General features: G+C 37.8%; 1 protein-coding gene across 1 annotated transcript; it reads left to right on the top strand.

Annotated features, from left to right (window-relative positions):
- The first annotated feature begins 11404 nt into the window (after positions 1–11404).
- On the top strand, positions 11405–20200 carry c9orf72 (C9orf72-SMCR8 complex subunit). Its single transcript, XM_020919308.2, has 10 exons — positions 11405–11580; positions 12305–12804; positions 14056–14151; positions 14901–14965; positions 15466–15538; positions 15750–15866; positions 16085–16320; positions 16409–16466; positions 17335–17444; positions 19285–20200. Exons 2-10 carry the CDS (start codon positions 12358–12360, stop codon positions 19469–19471), a joined length of 1389 nt encoding a protein of 462 aa, XP_020774967.1. The 5' UTR covers positions 11405–11580; positions 12305–12357; the 3' UTR covers positions 19472–20200.
- Positions 20201–20742: the final 542 nt, after the last annotated feature.

Raw genomic sequence — 20742 nt, 5'->3', positions numbered from 1 at the left:
TAGGGTACATATGTCCTTGAGCTTTTATTCTGTATAAGAATATGGAAACAGAGCTGTATTATGCTATTTCCATCCTGATGTTGTAAAGCAAGCACAACCCTGACATCTCTGCAGACAGGTTCACAGCACTGAAGCACAACCCACTAGCAGTTGGCGTATTTTTCTTTTACTCGAAGCAGAGGTAACACAAGGTAGCGCATTTGAAATAAAAAAGAGAGTCCATATTGTCATAACAGTCACACCCTCACAGACGTACTCAAGGTAAAGATATGTCACTATGTTTGAACTATTCACTTTAGGCTTTGAAGAGAAAGACTTTGAATGTTTGCCATGTATCCAAATGTAAGAGACGAGAGGGGAGGTGAGTGGGTTTTTTAAATATTCTGGTAGTCCTCTTCTCCGCAAGTGCTTATTGATTTCTGTCTGCTGAGGGCGTTTGCGGTCTTATAGAACTCCGAACCCTTTCAAAAACTTTGGATAATTTGTATTGATCTCAAGGATGTCTGTTATGTATTCATGCAATGTGTTGCTGGGACATGAACACTAAGAGAAATTCACATTACAATCTTTTTATCATAGCCAACCTCCGAGAGCTTGTTAAAGTTGCTTGAATTTTGAATAGGCTGGAAAGTGAACGGAATCTCTTTGTGTATAACACGTATTCAAATTAAAAATAAAAGTGCTGGTCCTGATAAACGCCTCATATTGTTTTCTCTTGTTTCCTTATCAAAAACATACCTGGAGCTGTGTTTTGTTTCATTCACACATCTTTAAAACACAAGCCCGGCATATTTAAGCTTTTTGTCTCATGCAGAAAAAGCTCAGTTCCACCTTGTGACATCATGTGGTAATACAGGAAGCGCTCCACTGTTTTTTTTTAAACTCCACACACCTTCTCTAGAATCATTTGGATAATTTCAGACTTAGAACTGCCAATCTCTATTGAACTAAAGGTAAAAGTGAAATTGAAAACTACCGCTTCATGACATCACAAGGTGGAACAGAGCTTTGGAGACAGACAGACCAGAGGTGTAGACTTGCAAGTCGTGACTTGGACTCGAGTCAGACTTGAGTCACTATTTTTAGGACTTGAAACTTGACTTGATAAAATGGACTAAGACTTGGGACCCTACTTGGACTTGAAGGTCATTGACTTGGAACTTGACTCGGACTTGAGGCCTGTGACTTGAGAAGCACTTTAAAATCTGATTTTTTCTGTTCTGACTGTAATGACAGAGATCTTGTCAAATTAAAAAGGAAAAAATAACTAAATTAATTTCTAGAACTATTGTATACTCTATAAATACTCATATATAAATATACCATGACTTTTTTTTAAGTACAATTTAGTTTAAGATTCATATAAATTGCAAAATTCAAAGCTATATTTGGTATTTTGGTTTAAAGACTTGAAATGTCTTGAAGCTCAAAGCAGATGACTTGGACTTGACTTGGGCTTATGGGCCAGTGACTCGAGACTCGACTTGGACTTACCTGTATTTGACTTGGGACTTGACTCGGACTTGAGGTCAAAGACTTGAGACTTACTTGAGACTTGCAAAACAAAGACTTGGTCCCACCTTTGAGATTGACTAATAATAAAAGATTACTCAAACATGCGTGAAAGAAAACAAAAGTCTGGGTGTATTTTTGATGAGGGAACAATATTAAAACATGTTTTAAAACCTACAAGAGTCAATTTTGAGTAACTTAGGACCTTTAAACTACTGCATTTATGTAAAAGTATTTCTGTCTTGGCACATGTTTGTTATTTAGAAGTATTTCAGTCGATAAATGACTGGTTGCACAGAACCACTGGGGCATTTTATAGGCCCAGAAAGCTGCAGTGTTCCACAGTCTCTACTCCAGTGATAACACATTTTGGAATCAAATGCAATGGACTGGAAAAGGCTCATCAAGGCAGCAATGAGACTAATATAACTCCACAGTTTCTCACAAATACCAAGTTTATGCTGTGTGGGTAGAAAAAATAAACATAGGCTCATATATAACCTGTAATCAGTGCTATCTGCTGCTTCTTCTTCATCATTGTGGTCCACAGCACTCTGAGAATACCTGAAGTCGTCTGACCTCAGAAGATAAGAAGGGTTGGGCCTGGTCAGACTCAGATGGGAGTGAATACCAGGTCTTTTATTGTGGCAGCTCCGGCTCTAGTGCCCACTGCTGTTATGGTCGACAGTAGCTCAGTTGAGTTCTTTCACTGACCCACAGGTTGACGATGTGATTCCATCTCCCACTGAATACTATCGTTGTATCCTTAGGCAAGATAACTAACCCACCTCGCCCCCAGTGTCTGAGTGTATGAATGTGTGCGTGAATGAGTGAGTGGTTCCTTGATGTAAAGCTCTTTGAGTGCCTTGAAGGCGGGAAAGCACTGTATAAAAATGTGATCCTTTACCATTTACTGTTGTTAGGTCCTTAGGCAAGACTCTTAAGTGATAAGTGACTGGTGGTGGACGGAGGAGCCAGTGTCAATTTAGCAGAATAGCCAGTATGTCATGGGAGAGGCAACAGCTTGTATTTATTTTACATCCTTTTCTATTATAACAGTTGTGATTTTTTTTTTCTTCTTCTAAAGTTGTCAAGTCATAGCCAGGATGGTGTCACCTAGTGCCTCCGCTCAATTTCATTTCTCTCCAGTGACTAGGTCAGGAATCAGAATACACTAGACGGTTTGCAAAAACCCCGGAAGTTGTAAACTGCACACTGGCCAATCAGCGTAGAGCTATGAAGCCATGACGTAAAACTCAAGCACCTGTCTTGGTCCCTTTTTTGGTACAGCACAACAGTAAACAAAGCCGCCGAGATGGATGTAGACGAAGACATACATTCTGTGTCGGCAACGATTCCCGAGATCGAGGATTTAAAGCCGGAACAAAGAGAATGTTTGGTGAATTTTATCAAGGGGAAAGACGTTATTGGCGCATTACATACATCACGACCAAATAGCAGCAATTGGTTAAATATAAAAAGTACCCGCCTATTGTCAAGAGAACGAATCCTAATGCTGCGAGGTCAGATGGTTTCCATGAAGTCAAACCGGCTGATGAATCAGGCTAGTCAAGTCTAGCATTGCACAGATAGTCTCTCTTATTATAGAACACATCATCACTAGAAAACTATAATATGATTCATTTGCTTTTTACTGTGTACCTTTTTCTCAATCTTTTCCCTCTCAGGTGTAGACTAATGTGTTAAATTAGATAGAACATGTTGTGTTGCTGTCTTTGAAAAGCCTCACACATACTCCTTCCCATTACGAAACACATCATCATTTGAAAAACTAACTATAAAGCTTTTCCAACAATGGACCGTCTTTGCTTTTTACTTCTTGCACCCTTATACCCAGTGCTCTAGCTCTCAGGTGTATTAACTTGTATTAAATCAGTCAGAACATGTTGTGAATCTCCCTTTGAAACACCTCACACTATTGTTCCCAGTTGTGCAGTGTTTGTCTGTCTGTAGCTGGCCATCTTTAAAAACTCATTATAATGATTGGCCCGTGGCAGAGCACCGTGCAGCTGGGCAGGAGAAAATGAGTCGCTTTGAAGTTAGCGCGTGTGAAAGGCAGGCTATACCCAGACCCACACTGCTCCCAGTGCCGCTACTGCTGTTGTTTCAAACCCGGACGGTCTTTGAATCCATACAAAAGGACCAGAGCCTATTATGCACCCACTATCTGTCCGCATGATGGCCTGTAGAAAATCTGAATAATAATCGCCAAATGAGCCCCTTCTGAATGGGGTGGAAGGAGCTACTTGCGTCATACTTTGAGATGGTATGAGTCAGAGTGAGAGTCATTCATTGATAATGGAGAAAACATAAGCGCACCCACTGATGATAATGTTTTCTTTATGTGATTACAGAACATTGTACCGAGCTGCAATCAAGGCTATACGTGTACTTGAACTCTGTCATACATACAGTACATTTATGCATACATAACAAATCAGCCTTTTGTAGAAGAAGGAGGTGGACATTCATAGTCACTTAAACCTGTTAAGCTGAATAAGGTTTGACTTTGTTTCTTAATTTATTCCTTTTTGTCGACCATCTGATAAAAGGGAAGTGTGAAGCTCGCGGGCATATAAAACATAAAGGGAATGCTGTAACCCACTTATTTTCAGTCAAGTCAAACATTCTGAGGTGAATCAGGATCTTGCCTGGCTTTCTGTATTTTTTATACAGATTGACATCAGTCTGGCCCCCACACTCTCCATGCACCTCAGACTCAATCACACTATCAGATTTGTATTTTTCAGTGATTTCATTGGTCACATATCATTTGCAAATAAAATCAAATATATAATTTGAACAGAGTTATTTGCTCATTAATTCTGCAAAAATTGGCAATGTTTTTCTTTCTTTTTTTTTCTTTTTTCTGATATGGAAGGATCATGCACGTCCCAATTGGCTAATCCACCTGTCAATCACGCCCATCTGAAAATGGGGAGATTCACCAGTGACTAAACCAGGGCTAAACCAGGACTAAACCAGGACTAAACCAGGACTAAACTTCTGGGCTGGGTTAGTCCTGGTTCAGTCCGTGGTGTGTTCCTTTTGCTAATGTCTGTGGAGTGATGACAGTCGAGTCGCGCCTGTGAATTCGTATTCATACTGAAGAAAGTGTAACCGTTTCATTTCATTTCGTGATTGTAATTCTTGAAGTTGTAACTTTTCAATTCTGTGTGATTTATCATGGGCACGAATGGGTAGCGGGTGGAATGTCAACGACTCCGGGCGGGTGCGGGTTTAACTTTGATATAATCATGGGTTAATAGGTGGGTGTGGTGCTGTACAGCGCGGGTGCAGGTGGGTGCAGGTCTCCAAAAATCGATCTGTGCAGGATTATGCTCCAAACCGACAAAAAAAAAAAAAAAAGTGATTAAATTTAGAAAAATGTAATCTTTTATAGGAATTCTATTTAGACTTTTTTTTAATTCTATCAGCCCCTAAATCTTATTTTTATTGATTGGAGCATTGTCAAGACCCAACAGATGCTCAATCTACTGTTTATCAGATCATCTCTCCAGAGCAGCTTCACTTCTCCTTAGATTTACCCAAAACAATTTAGGTGGGATTTGAAATCTGATGTTCCTTTGTGCATTTTTACTGCTTATATTATAATTAGAGTCATTTTAGTCTTCTAGTTCTTCTTTAGTCATAGATGTTTTCAGAAAGATCCCCAATTAGCATTAAAAAAACATCCTTAATACTGTAGTTCACAGCTCTATCTATAGAGATTATGACATGTTCACAGTATATGGTATCATATTTGTAAATTAGCTTGTGGCCTTCAGAAGCTTCCTTGCTGAACATATGCCTGAGTTGAAGGTTAACTTTTGTGAAAACTGAAAAAAAAAAAAAAAACAAAAAACAAAAAACCAACAACTAAATCATTCCAAACAGACAGAAATATACTAGTATATTTTCACAATGGACCAAAGCACTGTGGTGGAAGTCCTGGATCACCGCTGACCCTGCAGGCTGCTCCGAGGCTGCTCCAGGCCCTTTTTCCTGCATGATTCCTGGTCATGTGGTTTAATGTTTGAAGCAGTAACTGTAAACCAGAGCTGCCTATAGTCTCTCAATCTCTTTTAACTGAGCCAAAACACTCCGCAGCCAATTCAGAAGTACACACTGATCACTACTCTTCCTCTTTCATACTTGAAATGAAAACCCCCAATTACCATCAATAGCAATTCATGAGCTATTTATCCTGCCACACACTTCCCATATTCATTTCGGCGTGATTAGAGAAGCAGTATAGGCACCAAATTCACTCAAATCTCTATCATAAGATTTATAAAGAATCAAAGCTATCAACTTTTTTCCAAGATTATTTTTTTCTCACATAGCATTTAATTATAAAAATGTATTGACCATAAACTAGAAAGAAAGCGTCTGATGCATTGCTATGTTACATTTTGGATGAACATTGGCTGTGATCCCTGCTTCACTTCACCATCTGAACAAGCTCTTCTAAAGCTGTACTGCCTATAAAAAAGGCATATTTATTGTACGTTTTTAAAATATTTTTTTCTGTTATTACTGAAACCTGTGTGTACTTTAAAGGTCCTGTATTACTCAAAATGAATTCTTGTGAGTTTTAAGCCATGGTATAATTTTGCTCTGTTCTGCTTTGTAATGTCATGAAGCTGAAGTGTTCAAGTTAACTACTTTTTAACTTTTAGTTCAGTTTGGCAATTTCAGGGCTGAAATTATCCAAATGATTCTAGTGAAGGTGTATGGAGTTTCAAAACACAGTGGAGTACTTCTTGTATTAACACGACATCACAGTGAGTAACCATATATTGTATAAAGAAGTTAATTAAGTGAGTGTGATGCTAGTGGTTATAGGGGCCATTTTGAAGCCAGGTTCTATGTTATGAAGAGGACAAATAGTAAAAAAAAATAAATAAATCTGAAAGGATCATGTAGACTGGGTTCATTCGAACATTTCAAGACCAGAATGACGAGGAACGCAGCAGCAGTTACAGAGAGAGGGACCACAATATTCCAATGTAAGTCAATGGGAGCCAGAATCAGGAGGAGCCAGAAGTGCAGGCATATGAAAAAAGAAAAACACAACTCCGGGTATGTTTTTGATGAGGATGAAACCATGAAAATAGTGTATAATATGGGCCCTTGAAATGTAATACTAGGGGTGTACCAAGTCTCACGATCCGATATTGTCACGGTATGAACCTCACGGTACAATATTTATTGCGATATCATAGGAAAGCTCATGATATGGTGGGGATGCTCACGATTAAAGATGTAACAATATCCAAATCTCTCTGTACAATATTTTCAAAACATACATCTCATGGCATGATATTTATTGCGATATTTTGTGGAGGCTAAACAGCTAAAACTGTTAATCTATTACTTTTTCCACTTAAAATGCCTTGACAAGACTTAATCCAAAGAACTAAGACTTAAAAGTGTTTAGAACTGTTATTTCTTCTTGTAGTCTACACTGAAATGGAGCAAAGGATCATGGTCTGTGTAGTTTCTTCTGTCTTTTTTTTAGCTGTTGCTGCACCATAACTTTTCATTTAAGCAAAGAGACTTGTAATTCCATATATTGTGATGGTCCACGATATTACTGTGAGAATTCTGACAATACGATATCACAATATTTCAGTTATTGTTACATCCCTCTGTATTATGTCTATGAGGTAGTAAAGTTCTTTTCAAATGTTCATACAGTTGTTGCAGTAGATCTCTTTTTGGTATGATGCATAAAACTATTTCACTGCTACACTTGCTGGATATTGTGTAAGAATATATATGTGCTTTTTCTTTCTCCTCTGACAGGAGCACAACCTCCTTGTATGTGGTTGTAAATAGCGCGTGGTAGAGCAGGAGTTGAGGAGGAGCTGGGGGGAACATAGTAACACCATTAGAGTCAGTGTAAGAGGGTTATGTTCAGGGTGTTCTCACTGGGAGGAGAACGCAGACTCGCTGATTGCATCCGGGAATCTGGTCAGCAGCCAAAAAGAACGGAAATGGGGGAAATGCAATTCTGATGATGTAATTTGTCTTACACTTTATTATATTAGACGCTAACACTGACCTGTATTTGCGACAAGGTGGTTAACGGAGTTTGAGGAGGTGAGAAAACAGGTATATGACATGGTTTGTAAAGGGTTATTCTCACAGAGGTCCTCACATCAAGTTTAGCTCCATCAGTTCTGGCTCCAGTAGACCTTTTTCATAATGGCCGAAAGTGGTGCGATCTAGGGTAAATGTCACTTACATTAATGCTTTTTTCTGGCAAAATATCTGTGAAAATGTCTCGCGTATTTTCCACCAGCTTCATAAATCTGCCCCATCACCAAAACTTCGACGAAGGACATTTATCCAGAATTTATCCACAACTATCAAGGTAAGAAAGATGAAAACGTAAAGGCGAACAACAACAATGCATTAGTGAACAACTCCTCAGCAAAACTAATGTTATGGTCATGAATAAAACAGAAGTAATAAGTAATTCATTAATAAATAGCTTGTTAATTCAGGCTGATTCTACAATTAAAGTAAAAAATCTATTTCATGATGTAGATATTGGCATAGACAGAGAGATTTGCGCAGTTCGAATGCTATAGATGTTCATAGATTATAGATGTCTCACATTTAAACTGCACAAATCTCTCTGTCTATGCTAATATCTACACCACAAAATCGATTTGTAATTTTAATTATAGAATCAGTCTGAGTAAACAAGTTACTTCTGTTTTATTCATGACCATAATGTTAGTTTTGCTCAGGAGTAGTTCACTAATGCATTTTCGTTCTTCACCTTTATGTTTTTGTCTTTCTTACCTTCATAGATGTGGATATATTAAATCCGGCCGTTGTGTGAAAGGTCTATTGACTTTACAAAAATGGTCACCTCTCTCTTTGTAACTGCTGTAGGGAGCCTCGTCATTTTGTTGTAACTGCTAGCCTTGTGAACTTCATTTGACTGGAGCAAAACGTTCTGGGAGACGTCACACTCCCTTGGTCCACTTTTTATACAGTCTATTGTCGAGACAACAGAAATTTAACTCTTTAAGGTCATGTCTCATCTAAAATAATAATATGATATTTGTGTAGTAGCAAGCAAATTAAATAAAAACGTGTTTTTTTTCTCCAATACTAGCCAAAATAGCCAACTAAGTGAAGTGGAATATCAAAAACTGGCAATTACCCAGGCTTATTTGTAATTTTGGCAGGTGGTGCTATGAAGCCCAGTTTGTTATTCAGCTGATTAAATAAATGACTTGGGTAACATAACAACATGTCTTCTTTCTGAACAAAATGTTTTTAGCTACACATTACCTCATATGATTTTGTAACATCAAGATTGTATTTCCTCTCTCTGTTGTTATCAATACTTCAAATTAAACAGACAAAGAAACTAAAGTACATTTTTTGATCACTCGTCTCACCAATTTACATCTGCCATCCTTGAACCCCCAATAAGAGAAATTAATCAAAGAAAGTCCAACATTCTGTGCACAAGCATGGCAAGTGGCAAAATGAAGTTAATTCTCTCAAATAATGTGTCACCCTAATGGGACTTTGATCCTTGCCGAGCTTTTATCTGGGTGTAAAAACTCATTTTCACCTTCAGGAAGACTTCACTACATCACCAATGTGCAATAACATCACAGAGCCACATGTGGAGACCGGGACAGTTTGTCAAATTTTCTCCTGTCGACCTTGAAAACTTTCTTTTTAAAGGGCCCATTACACTGTTTTTGAACTCTAACAGAAAACACTCTGTTCCACCTGATGTCATGTGGTAACACAAGAAATGATTTACTGTGTTTTTAAACTCCATACACTTTTACTAGAATAATTTGGATGATTTCAACTCTGGAACTGACCATCTCTAGTGAATTAAATGTAAAAGGTAACTGATGTTCTCTCATCTATCTTATTGTATCACCTCATGGTCGCAGGCCTCCTCAACCATATTGAGACTGCTCTGTTCATTTTATAAACTGGCTCCTAAGATCATTGACAAAAAGCCCAGACATTGGTACCACTGTGAAATTTTAAAGAAACATAGCCTTTTTAACTTTGAAACTTTTACCAATTTTAATAATCTTAAATTCCCTTTTAAGTGTCTTAACTGTGATATACCGCTATATCCTGAATTTGCCAGAACCATAAAATGTACACGCAGAGCCAATACAAGTTCCAATGTACAGGACGACTCTTGATCAGTGTTTTTCTCTTCTAAAGGGGCCAGACTGTGGAACTGTTTACCAGCTGATTTAAAACTGCAAACCAACAACAACAAATTTAAACGTAAATTAAAATGATTGTATGTTTCCATGCAAAAAAGTACTCACTGAAAATGTACTGTATATATTTTATCTGTATGTAAATTATGTGTTTTGCATTGTCTGGTTTTATGCATGTAGTTTGTATTTTGTATATGGACAGGTGTTGAAAAGTCACACTTGTGCTAAAACACTCAAAGCAATGCATCTGGCTTGTTTAATGCGATTGTGATGTCCTTAATAAAAAAAAAATAAATAAATAAATTGAAAACTATCACATGAGGTGGAGTAGAACATCTTGAGCTTTGGAGATGTAGACAGACTAATAATAAAGGATTACTCAAACATGTGAATGAAATAAAACACAACTCCAGTTATGTTTTTGAGGAGGTAACAGCATTACAACATGGCTCATAACATGGCTAAAGCTCACAAGAGTCAGTTTTATGTATAGTACCCAGCATAGGTCCACCAAACAAAGACATTATAGCACGAGGAGGTTTGCATGCTTCATAAATGATACAGAGGACACTTAAAGATTGCAAACAGCATAGGAGGCAGAACACTAAAAGAAATCCGCAGCACATTTGCCCCAGTGCCCCTTTAAATGGTGGATGATCTAGTGCTATATAGATGTCCTTTGGCCCCAAACTCATCAGCTTGTTCCCCAAGAGAGCTGCATGGAGCTATAGGGAAGAGGTCCAAGACAGAATTATACCAACACACCCAGCTAACAACCAGCAAACAGCAAGATGGCCAACCGGGAGATCCTCAGTAACACAAGTCTTACAACTTCCTAGTTTATTTGGGGTGATTTGTAGTCATGCTGCTTGGACAGATCGCAAGAGGAAACCATGAAGAAAAAATGAAGACTGGGTGACTGGGGAGTGACAGGGGTTGTATAGTAGTAGAATAGGCAACAGTCTATATGTTGAATAGCAAACTAGTATTGGCTTTTACTGCAGTTTGTGCTTGAATTGCTGATAAACAACATTTCAAGTGCCTCTGAGGAGTATTGTGTGGCTGCAGAACAGGGTGCATGGTGATTAATTTTATTAAAACCACTGAGTTTCCTATGAATAGCCTAAATGTATTTATCCACATTCAGAAATACAATTGCTGCAATGAATTTCTATGATATGAATAATAAATTACATGTGTTTTAACAAAATGAGACACACACATATTGTCAAAGAAAAATCCGCAGTAGTTTTTCTTTCTTTCTTTTTTGTTTGATGGTTTAACAGGTATAAGTAGGCCTACTCAATTTCAGAAAGCTCAGGTTGCAAGCAAAAGGAGGCTATTATGATACTGTTTTCACCGACACCATTAAAAATGCAGTAGGCTATATGTTTTACGATTTTCCGATTGTAGAGAAAGCAATTTAAACTTATATGATATCATGCTAAAAAGGAAATTAGGCAAGCAAATATAAAGGTTCATGTCTTTCTAAAGTCCTGTAAATAGATCTAAGTGTAATAAGTCATTGTGCAGGTGGATGCTGTGGACGCAGGCTGGAGGCGCGGATAAAAATGACATCATTGAGGTTCAATGACGGGACGTAAACACTAGAGGGCGCTTCGCATGAACATCTGTTGGTGATGTAGACTGACGTACACGGAAGTAGCTGTGTGGCTAGTACAGATGCTAGTCATATGAGGATTCATTTAATAGAATAGAATAATAAGATTTAATAGTTACGATGGTACGACAGCAGCAGCTCAATTCATTATCCGTGAAAACATTATTGTGACCAGCAACAAGAAAATAACATCAGGTAAGTCGCTGATCATCTTTTATCGCTATGTTTTGGTTATCGTTGTGCTGCGAGTGAGCTAGTGGATTGTGATAGTGGTTATTATTAAAAGTCTTTCTAGTCTTGTTTCAGTGATATGGATAAAAACAAATGTTTAATGTTTGCTGTGCGTAGACTGTCAGTTATTCCTGATTATAGTTTTTATATGGAACAATGCAGTTTTCAAAGCTGCCATTAGTGTCACAATAACTAGTCAGCTGATTGGCATCATGATAGTAGTGACAAACTTAACTTAAAACAGTTGCAAATGATTTCTCTAACTTTCCTTCATTACTAGCTCACGTGTTCCATTTATGACAAATATCATTGTGCATTTTTGTTAAGCAAAAGGTAGATGACAGTTGAAGAAGGAAAAAGAAGTCTGACTTGTGCAATCTAGCACCAGCACTTTATTTACATACTTTATTTGAGGTTGTCAGTATTTGATGATATCACATTTTGCTAAGTGAATAGGCTTTATTCTTAGAGATCAGTTTATTAATATATTGTATAACTCACAACCCATAACAGCATGTCAGTGTTATAATGTTGGTTTCAAGGTTCTGAAACTGCATAGCAGAGCATAATACCACTCTTATCTACCCAATTTTCCTGTACAATTCAATAACAAATAGAGCTTTACTTATTCAAAGTAAATTATTTTATAAAGCAGCAATAGTAAAATCACTGCTGTCTTTTTTTGTAGGATCTAAATACAATCTTTCTTTGAAGAACTCATTTACTCCTCCACACACTCCAATGTCATCTGGTTGCCCGCCCCAGTCTCCTGCTGTGGCAAAGACTGAGGTCTCCGTAGATGGGGAATGCCCTCTGCTTGCTGCCACTTTCGCCTACTGGGACAACATCCTGGGGCCCCGCGTACGCCACATATGGGCACCCAAGGGCAACCAAGTCATGTACCTTAGCGATGGAGAGGTGACTTTTCTAGCTAATCACACTCTGAATGGGGAGATCCTGCGCAGTGCTGAATGCGGAGCTGTGGATGTGAAGTTCTTTGTCCTGGCGGAGAAGGGCGTCATCATAGTGTCACTAATCTTTGATGGTGAACTAAAAGGAGACAAGAACACATGTGCCTTGTCCATCATCCTGCCTCAGACTGAGCTGGCCTTCTACCTGCCGCTGCATGCCATCTGTGTGGAGAGGCTCAAACACGTGATACGCCGGGGTCGCATTTGGATGCAAAAGGTAAACCTTTGTAAATCTCGCTGTATCAGTATTTTGTAAAAATGTAATCTTTATTTTGTCCTTGTTTTTTACTCTGAACCATGAGTGCAATAAAGAATCTTATTTATCTATTATCACCAGGTATTATTCTTATTTATCTTAGTCTATCTAAGTCTAAATTAATTTGAAACTTTGTTAAAAATGTGCACATTCAACTCATACATAGCTGAATTTGTTAATTGATTAAAAAAAATAAAAAATACTAATAGTAATTGCTAACCTCATTAACCCCTGTGATCTTTTAGAAAACACTTCCTTATGTACTGCTGGTGCCCCTGTTGTCTCTATAAATATATTTTTATATTAAAAAATACTGTATAACATTTTAACATTGTTTTGGTTAGAAATCTACAAAAACAATGTTTTTTGGTTAGAAATCGATAGCCTTAACTACATTCAAATATAAATTAATAAATGGTCAATTTTCCATATATTTTGCATGAGCTAAAATGTTTTTAAGATGTTTATTGGGGACTAAAGTTTGGTAACAACATGAATTGTTAACATTTTTGTTTAGGAGCAGTGTTTAGTTTGCAATGGGCACTGTCAATCCCAATAAAATAATTAATCGACTAAGACACCATCAGCTGATTAATCGCCTACATGACTACGTGTCCAGCCCTAGAGATGACGTCATCCCTTTTAACTTAATTACTGTTATCATCTTGGCTTTACTCATTAAGCATTATAGCAACATTGGCAGAATAATAAAGTTGCAGTCCCTCAGCACAGAGGGGCAACCCGACTAATTAGCTCCAAATGATCCAACCGAGGAAACTAGTGTGCATGTAATAATGTAATAATAAAAGCAGTCAAAATGAAATGGCCGCATGTGGAGGAGACTTGCAGCCTTTTAAGATGGAGAGGGTCAGGTCAGCTCAGGTTGACAGCCCATCTCTCTGTCCTCATTGTTTCAGTATCACATCTGTTTTGTTTTACCTTGTGTGACAGCTCATTCGGCTTTCAAACTCTTTCCCTTGACGCAATTAATATTTTACGAGTTCTCAAAGTTTTATTTTTAGGTCCTGTGTGGTTTTGATATGATATGAACCTTGAGGTTTTGTAGCAGTCAGGTAAACCCAACTATATTCTTTTAAAGATTAATAAAAAGGTTGTGGCTGTGAGTTAATCTTCAAACCCGGCGTTATTGATATTGAAACATAGTATTAATATAGCACAAAAATATCTTATTTATGATTGTTCTGCTTTCAGGGTTACAACATCATATCAGTGCTAGGCTTGGAAATCATCCCAATCATGGAGCTTCTGGCATCCATGAAGACACACAGTGTCCCAGATGACATCGATGTGAGTAGAGGGAAAGACTTTTAGCACTACTGTCTCTTTGCACTATATCAGACATATCCTTGTATATAGTCCATATACAGGCACACATCAATAAATTACAATCCCAATTTAACCCCAAGACCCAATGATTGCCACTTTACTACTTACTGTATTTTATTTATTTTTTTGTCTTAACACAAAAATACTTTTAGGTAGGATTCTAAGATGATGCTTTTATTTACTCGACTGACAATACTACTTTAAATGCTTGTATAAGATTTCAGAAACTGACAATACTTTCTGTAATTTGGTACATTTCATTATTATTATTTAAAGATGCATCATGTAACTTTCCCATGTCTAGTACCTGCTTGTGTCCATGGAGATGTGATTGTTTTCCCTGTTTCCTGTTCCGATGCTTTTTTTTTTTTTCCAACAAATTTTTGACAAATAAATAGTCTTCTATAATTCAATTCAAGCTATATACAGGTAATGCTATACTTGGAAACGGGAAAAACACATCTCCTTGGAGAAAGGAAGATTTCAGAACTATCTCCAGAAAAGTTGCGTAGTCCTATATATAATCCCAATATAATCACAACTTTGATAAATGCACTAGAAACTAAAATTTTTTTTTGTGTATTGTGAGTTGACATAACACTATACTACTGCACACATTTACACAAATTTGCAAACAAGCATATTATTATCCCAAAGAGTTTTAATATAATTGAGATTAATAATACATTTCCTCCCTGGCTGTTGTGCAGATTAAAGACACAGTTCTTAATGACGACGACATTGGGGACAGCTGCCATGAGGATTTCCTGCACAAGTGAGTGCCGCAGTACAGGCAAATGGAGACAGATGATGAACACTGCCCATTTAACACCTATCAGGCCTGCAATGATAAATAATGGCTTTCCACTTAGCCGACTTTCCCCTGGAGAAAAGGGTGAAATCGCTTAGCGCCGAGAGCCTGTGAAAAGTACATTTTGACAATAAAGTGCCTAATCGCTCAAAGCAGCACGGGGAGCCTCAATGTCCTATGAAGATGACAAAGCATGTGTTAATCCCTGCCCACTCACCTGTGTCATAAGGATAAAAAGTGGACAAAAGTTTGGCAATGTCTTTTCATGGTTTAATCAAAATCGGATTAGCCTACAGTACTTTGCCCTGGAGTGTATTTTATATTCAAAGAAATAATTAATCCTTTTGTAAATGCATTATTCTGGCAACGCCTCTGACCTGACGATTAACCTTAAAATCTGTCATTAGAAATGTCTTCCTAATAGACTCTTATTTGCAATTCTTGTCTTTATTTGTGTGTATCAGGGCCATCAGCTCTCATCTCCAGACATGTGGCTGCTCAATAGTAGTTGGGAGTAATCCAGACAAAGTAAATAAGGTAATTTTCATAATTGAGAGACAACTTCTTTTTGCAAATAAGCACTTAAATAATATAGTACAGTGCATATGATGTAAGCATTTAATTTCTAGCACAAAAGGGCTCCTTACTCAATGAGCTGGCTCCATGAATGTAACCTTAATTTTGTTGTATTTACATTAGTATTTTAACAAAAATTGAAAAGGAGACATTGTACTTTCTGTTTGTGCAGATTGTCAGAACGCTGTGCCTCTTCCTGACCCCCTCTGAGAGGAAATGTTCGCGCCTCTGCAAGGCTGACTCCTCGTTCAAATATGACACTGGCCTGTTTGTTCAAGGTCTGCTGAAGGTAGCTTAGATTTTATTAGACAGAAGGGACTCCAGATTTCAACAATATAATTCTCTTTTACGTGTTTTTGCTATTTCTTAGTATTTCAATTTTTACCATCTTGCAAAAAAGTGTGGACACCAGATTCTGTGTTGGCGTTTCAAGTTCTGTCATGTTTTAACTGAACAACACACAAGTACACACAAGTAGTGATTATGCTTTTGCCTTTTTCCCTCCAGGACTCCACAGGCAGCTTTGTTTTGCCTTTCCGCCAGGTGCTGTACTCTCCATATCCCACTACACACATTGACGTTGACATCAACACGGTAAAGCAGATGCCACCGTGCCATGAACACACATATAACCAGCGGCGCTACATGCGCTCAGAGCTCAGTGCCCTGTGGAGGACCGACTGTGAGGACGATATACCCCCTGATACTGTGATCCACACTGATGAGACCTTCACACCTGACCTGTGAGCACCAGGCTGAATCAGTGTTATTTTAATGTGCCTCTGTGTCCTTTATGGATATATATATAACCATTGTGTTTTCTGCTTTTAGAAATATATTTCAAGATGTCATGCACAAAGACACTTTGGTGAAGTCATTCATTGATGAGGTTAGTATGCAGCAATTCTGTTAAAGCTACCATATGTTGCATGATGAGGAAAATGAGTAAGGAATTACATTATCATCTGAAGGAAGGAAAAGTGTAAATGTGATAGTGATAATAAACACTCAGTGGTAATGAGAGTTATCCAATTATCCAATGGGGTTTTAAGACTATAATGTTGCATTTGGGTTGAATATGTACTAGTGCATATTTGTTTCTTTTTATGTTAAAAAGATGCATATTATTTATGATATTCTTAGTCAGAGCAGATACTAAGGTTTCAAATGTTAATTCAGGTAGATTATGGGAGAATACGTTTCAAAAGTAGTTATCTACACTGTGGTAAGTTTCAGGGTAAACTCCTCCCTTTCAGGCAGTATACATTTTTGCTCATTTCAGATTGATAGTTCTGTTCCAAATGGTTAGCCGAAACGTTTTAATTTCAGAAACATTGTCCAGATGACTACCATGGCTTTTAAACTTTTTCTATCATGGTCCACGCCTGAACAAATGAGGAGTTACATCAACAAGTCTCTGTAAAAGACTGAATCAAGGCTTACTTCATCACCCTGATTAGTGCATTGCTAATGAGCCTTATGTATTGGCTACTAAATACCATTTAACCTTCCAAATAACTGATGTAATCCAGAGCCAACACGACTCATTCTCATGGGTCACTTGGCGTCATCTGTTTCCATGGCCATTTGCCCTCTGATGCTCTTTCAGGTTTTCTGTCGTGACTAGAGCAATATGTTCCCTGCTCAAGGTTAGCACAGCAGTGGGGGAAATCTGTTCTGTTCACTGTATATTGCCCGTGTCGCTTCCTGCCGTGCCGTATCCAAGACGACTAACTGACGTCCTGTGTCACGCCCAGGTGTTCATGCTGAAGCCAGGCCTGTCCCTGCGGAGCACCTATCTGGCCCAGTTCCTGCTGCTGCTCCACAGGAAAGCCCTCACGCTGCTCAAGTACATCGAGGACGAAACGTAAGAACTGCCACTAACAACTCTTAAGCACTCCTCATAAAACACTATGCTGCAGCCTCACACTGGGACTGGGGGATATAACAACTCAAAAATCCTCATATTGATCAATCACAATTTTCAATTTGTTTTTGTATTATAAAAAGAAATCAAATTGCTTTCAATATTAATTTTCTGATGCAGGCTTCCTTCAAACTCTGATGCTCCAAACCAGATGCTTTTGTTGACAGAGGATTGGCTGTAGGCCTTTCAATTAAAAAGTTTATCATTGAAGATTAGAAATGGATCTCGATTAAAATTAAATTAAATGCCCCACACCGTTTCCAACCCCCACACTCTGCTTTACAAAAAGAATGCTTGAAAGTCAAAACACCTAAGCTGATGATGCCTTCTGTTCCCTTGATTGTTTATGACTTTGTAGTGTTGTTGTAGTATGACCTCGCCTTGAAAGGGACGTCGCTGCTGGTCACTCTGTAGGACACAAGGCAGCCGAGCTTTGTTGTTGATTCGCTGCACAAAGCGCTACTCAACACAGGGCATGTCTGTGTTTTTCTGTGTTTAGTAATGTAATCCCTAGGGATTTGCTACACCGGGGGCCAGGGTACAATCAGCTCAGAGGGGCAAACTCCAAACATTGCAATAAACAGGGGCTGACAATTGTGGGTTCAGTTGGAAAACAACCGTGGACAAAAACATATGTGAAATGCTGTGGAATACCCTTGTGTCGAATCATTCACAGGCCAAAACAAAAACATGTTTTGGATGCGGCATTGTTATATCCAATGGAAAATAGCGACCTATAGGCAGGCCTCTCTAACTGTTTCCAAGACAGTGGCTAAATGAAGATGAACAGCAGTGCACTATGGGACAGCAGGGATTCAGGCCAGAACATGCATGTAAAGCTCCAAGAGGGAGCAGGTTGAAGAATGGCATGCTTAAGTTCAAAACAAGATTGCCTCTATGCAGCAAAATAATCTCTATGAAATTATTAATCATCAGAATATGCCAAACTCCAAATATATAAAAATACAGTACACATAATTTTACATAATTTTCAAGATAATTGATTTGTACCAAATAATGTGAGTGAATTTTCAGAAACTCCAAAAACCTCACTTGTGCCCAAATCTGTCCTCTCCGCCCTGGCCGTACGGTGACCTGCTCTTTCATCCATCTGGGACACACTCTGTCCATTCTGTGATTCCAAACAATGAACTGACCTTCCCACTTTTTTTTTGAGATACTAGTTATTGTATTAATAAATTATTTTTAAAATGTGTTTTACATTGAAATTTGGGGTATTGATTGGCCGTATATTTTTTGCTAAAGGAAGACTGTAAATTAAGATTTGAAATGCATATTAAAACAACAACAACAAAAACAAGATGAAAAACATTGTATTACCTTTTTATGACCCGGTATTTTTTGGGGTTATTTAACATTTAAGTAAGCAACACAAATATATGAATTGCATTTAACTGTTTTAAAAGTAGAATAACACCATATGTTTTATATTCAAGACTCATATCTCACCAGCTGCTCTGGAAAATGTGATCATAGGCATTCTCCCTCACTAGCAAAGCCATATTGTGTGAGCATCTTCTTTTCAAAATATCACATAAGTAGACTACTTTTTATGTTTCTTACAGCGTGAGGTGTAAGGGCAAGCTTCTTTACAGGTGCCCCATCTAGGTTGTTTATGCTCTGTGGCTGTCTCTTGGAAGCATACATAATTCATTTTAGTATGGCATCTTTGTACACAGCTGCAACCAAACAAGATTCAAATGTAAAATTCTCTGACCCTTTGTACTGTGTTACAAGTTTCTCTTCCTTCTTTTCACAGGCAAAAAGGGAAGAAGCCATTCCGGTCTTTGCGTAATCTCAAAACTGACTTGGACCTAACTGTTGAAGGCGACTTGAACATTGTTATGGCTTTGGCTGAGAAGTTAAGAGCAGGACTCCACTCGTTTGTTTTTGGGAAGCCATTTTACACAAGCATGCAAGAAAGAGATGCACTAACGAGCTTTTGACACACGTTGGATGGTACATGTTTTTGCTTGTTCTTATTTTGTTTTAAAGCATGCACATTGCTCCGTTGTCGAAGCAAATACATATTATGATTGGCCTTTTATGTCTTCAAGCATGCATGATTATAATGTTACTGCTAATACGAGCCAAATGATTTTATGTTGCCATGTCCTGCTGTTATAGAATTTTTTTGTTTTAGAAAAATAATAACTTATTTTGAGCTCAAGTTTAAATTATTTTTGTGCCTATGAATGTGTTATTTATGTTGAAAGCATGTGTTATTATACAGTGCATTATAAAGTTTGCCAAATAAACGTTTTTAGCTGCCTTTACAACACAAACATTTCATCTGGCCTTAACATTATTTACATATAGCACCACTTAACCTTACAACACATGAAAACAAAAAGAAAGTTGTTTCTATCCTACTCATCACCGTCATGGTTGAATAGTGTTTTTGTCTGTAGTTGACAGCGATTGTCATCATTATGTATTTGCCCAGCTGTGTGTAAAATTGATTTGCTCTGATTCTGGCCCCTCCTCAGAGCTACAGCTCTGCTATTTGCAGTTCAGCTTAACCAGCCACACAGCAAACATTCTACTGCGTTGTATTTCCAGCATGTTCAATTGTGGTGGGAGTATTGATTATGAAGAATGAAAATGGTGTTGTCATTCCAATGTGCCAAAATCAATTTTCACTGTCTTCACAATAAAAGGTTTCATGTTTTAAATATTTTGGTACAAGAATGTTTCTAATCTGTCAGAAGTTAAATAAACAATGTAGAGTTCTTCTGCATGCATCATAAAGTTTGAATCAGGGTGAAGTTTGGCTCATGACCTTTCCAACAGCATTGGCTTCATCTATATTAATAATATCCAGCGAAATACTTGCCTCTAATGTATAACCGAAATCCGTCTGGGGCGAAATGCTGCTGACAAGAAGGAGCTAACTGAGTGTCCCCTAAACAGGTATGAACAGAATGAACAGACATATTTAAAACGTTACTCATCAGTGCTTAAGAGAAACTCAATAAAATCACCACTGAAACTACAATGGATTTATTAATTAGTGTTAAATACCTATTAAAACAAACAAACGTTACATATTTACATATTTTTATTTTTTATTTTATTTTTTTATACCATGTATAACACAGTATCTTCCTTATTTGCATACCAAATTTGTGAGGCAAGGGTGTAATGACACTACTACGAAAACATTAAGACTTATTGGTCGAGAGCCGTGTCAATCATTAAGGCATCAGCTGTTGTT

The sequence above is a fragment of the Boleophthalmus pectinirostris genome, unplaced genomic scaffold, assembly GCF_026225935.1.
Source record: "Boleophthalmus pectinirostris isolate CB_2022bp ecotype Guang Dong unplaced genomic scaffold, ASM2622593v1 HiC_scaffold_10, whole genome shotgun sequence".
Lineage (NCBI taxonomy): Eukaryota > Metazoa > Chordata > Actinopteri > Gobiiformes > Gobiidae > Boleophthalmus > Boleophthalmus pectinirostris.
Note: the sequence above shows the minus strand (reverse complement) of the source record. Positions and strands in the feature narration are given on the sequence as shown.

Coding starts and splice junctions, on each gene's coding strand:
- c9orf72 (XM_020919308.2), top strand. CDS start 12,358: ATGTCATCTGGTTGCCCGCCCCAGTCTCCTGCTGTGGCAAAGACTGAG. Junction 14,152..14,900: donor GTGTCCCAGATGACATCGAT/GTGAGTAGAGGG, acceptor GCTGTTGTGCAG/ATTAAAGACACAGTTCTTAA. Junction 17,445..19,284: donor AAGTACATCGAGGACGAAAC/GTAAGAACTGCC, acceptor TTCTTTTCACAG/GCAAAAAGGGAAGAAGCCAT.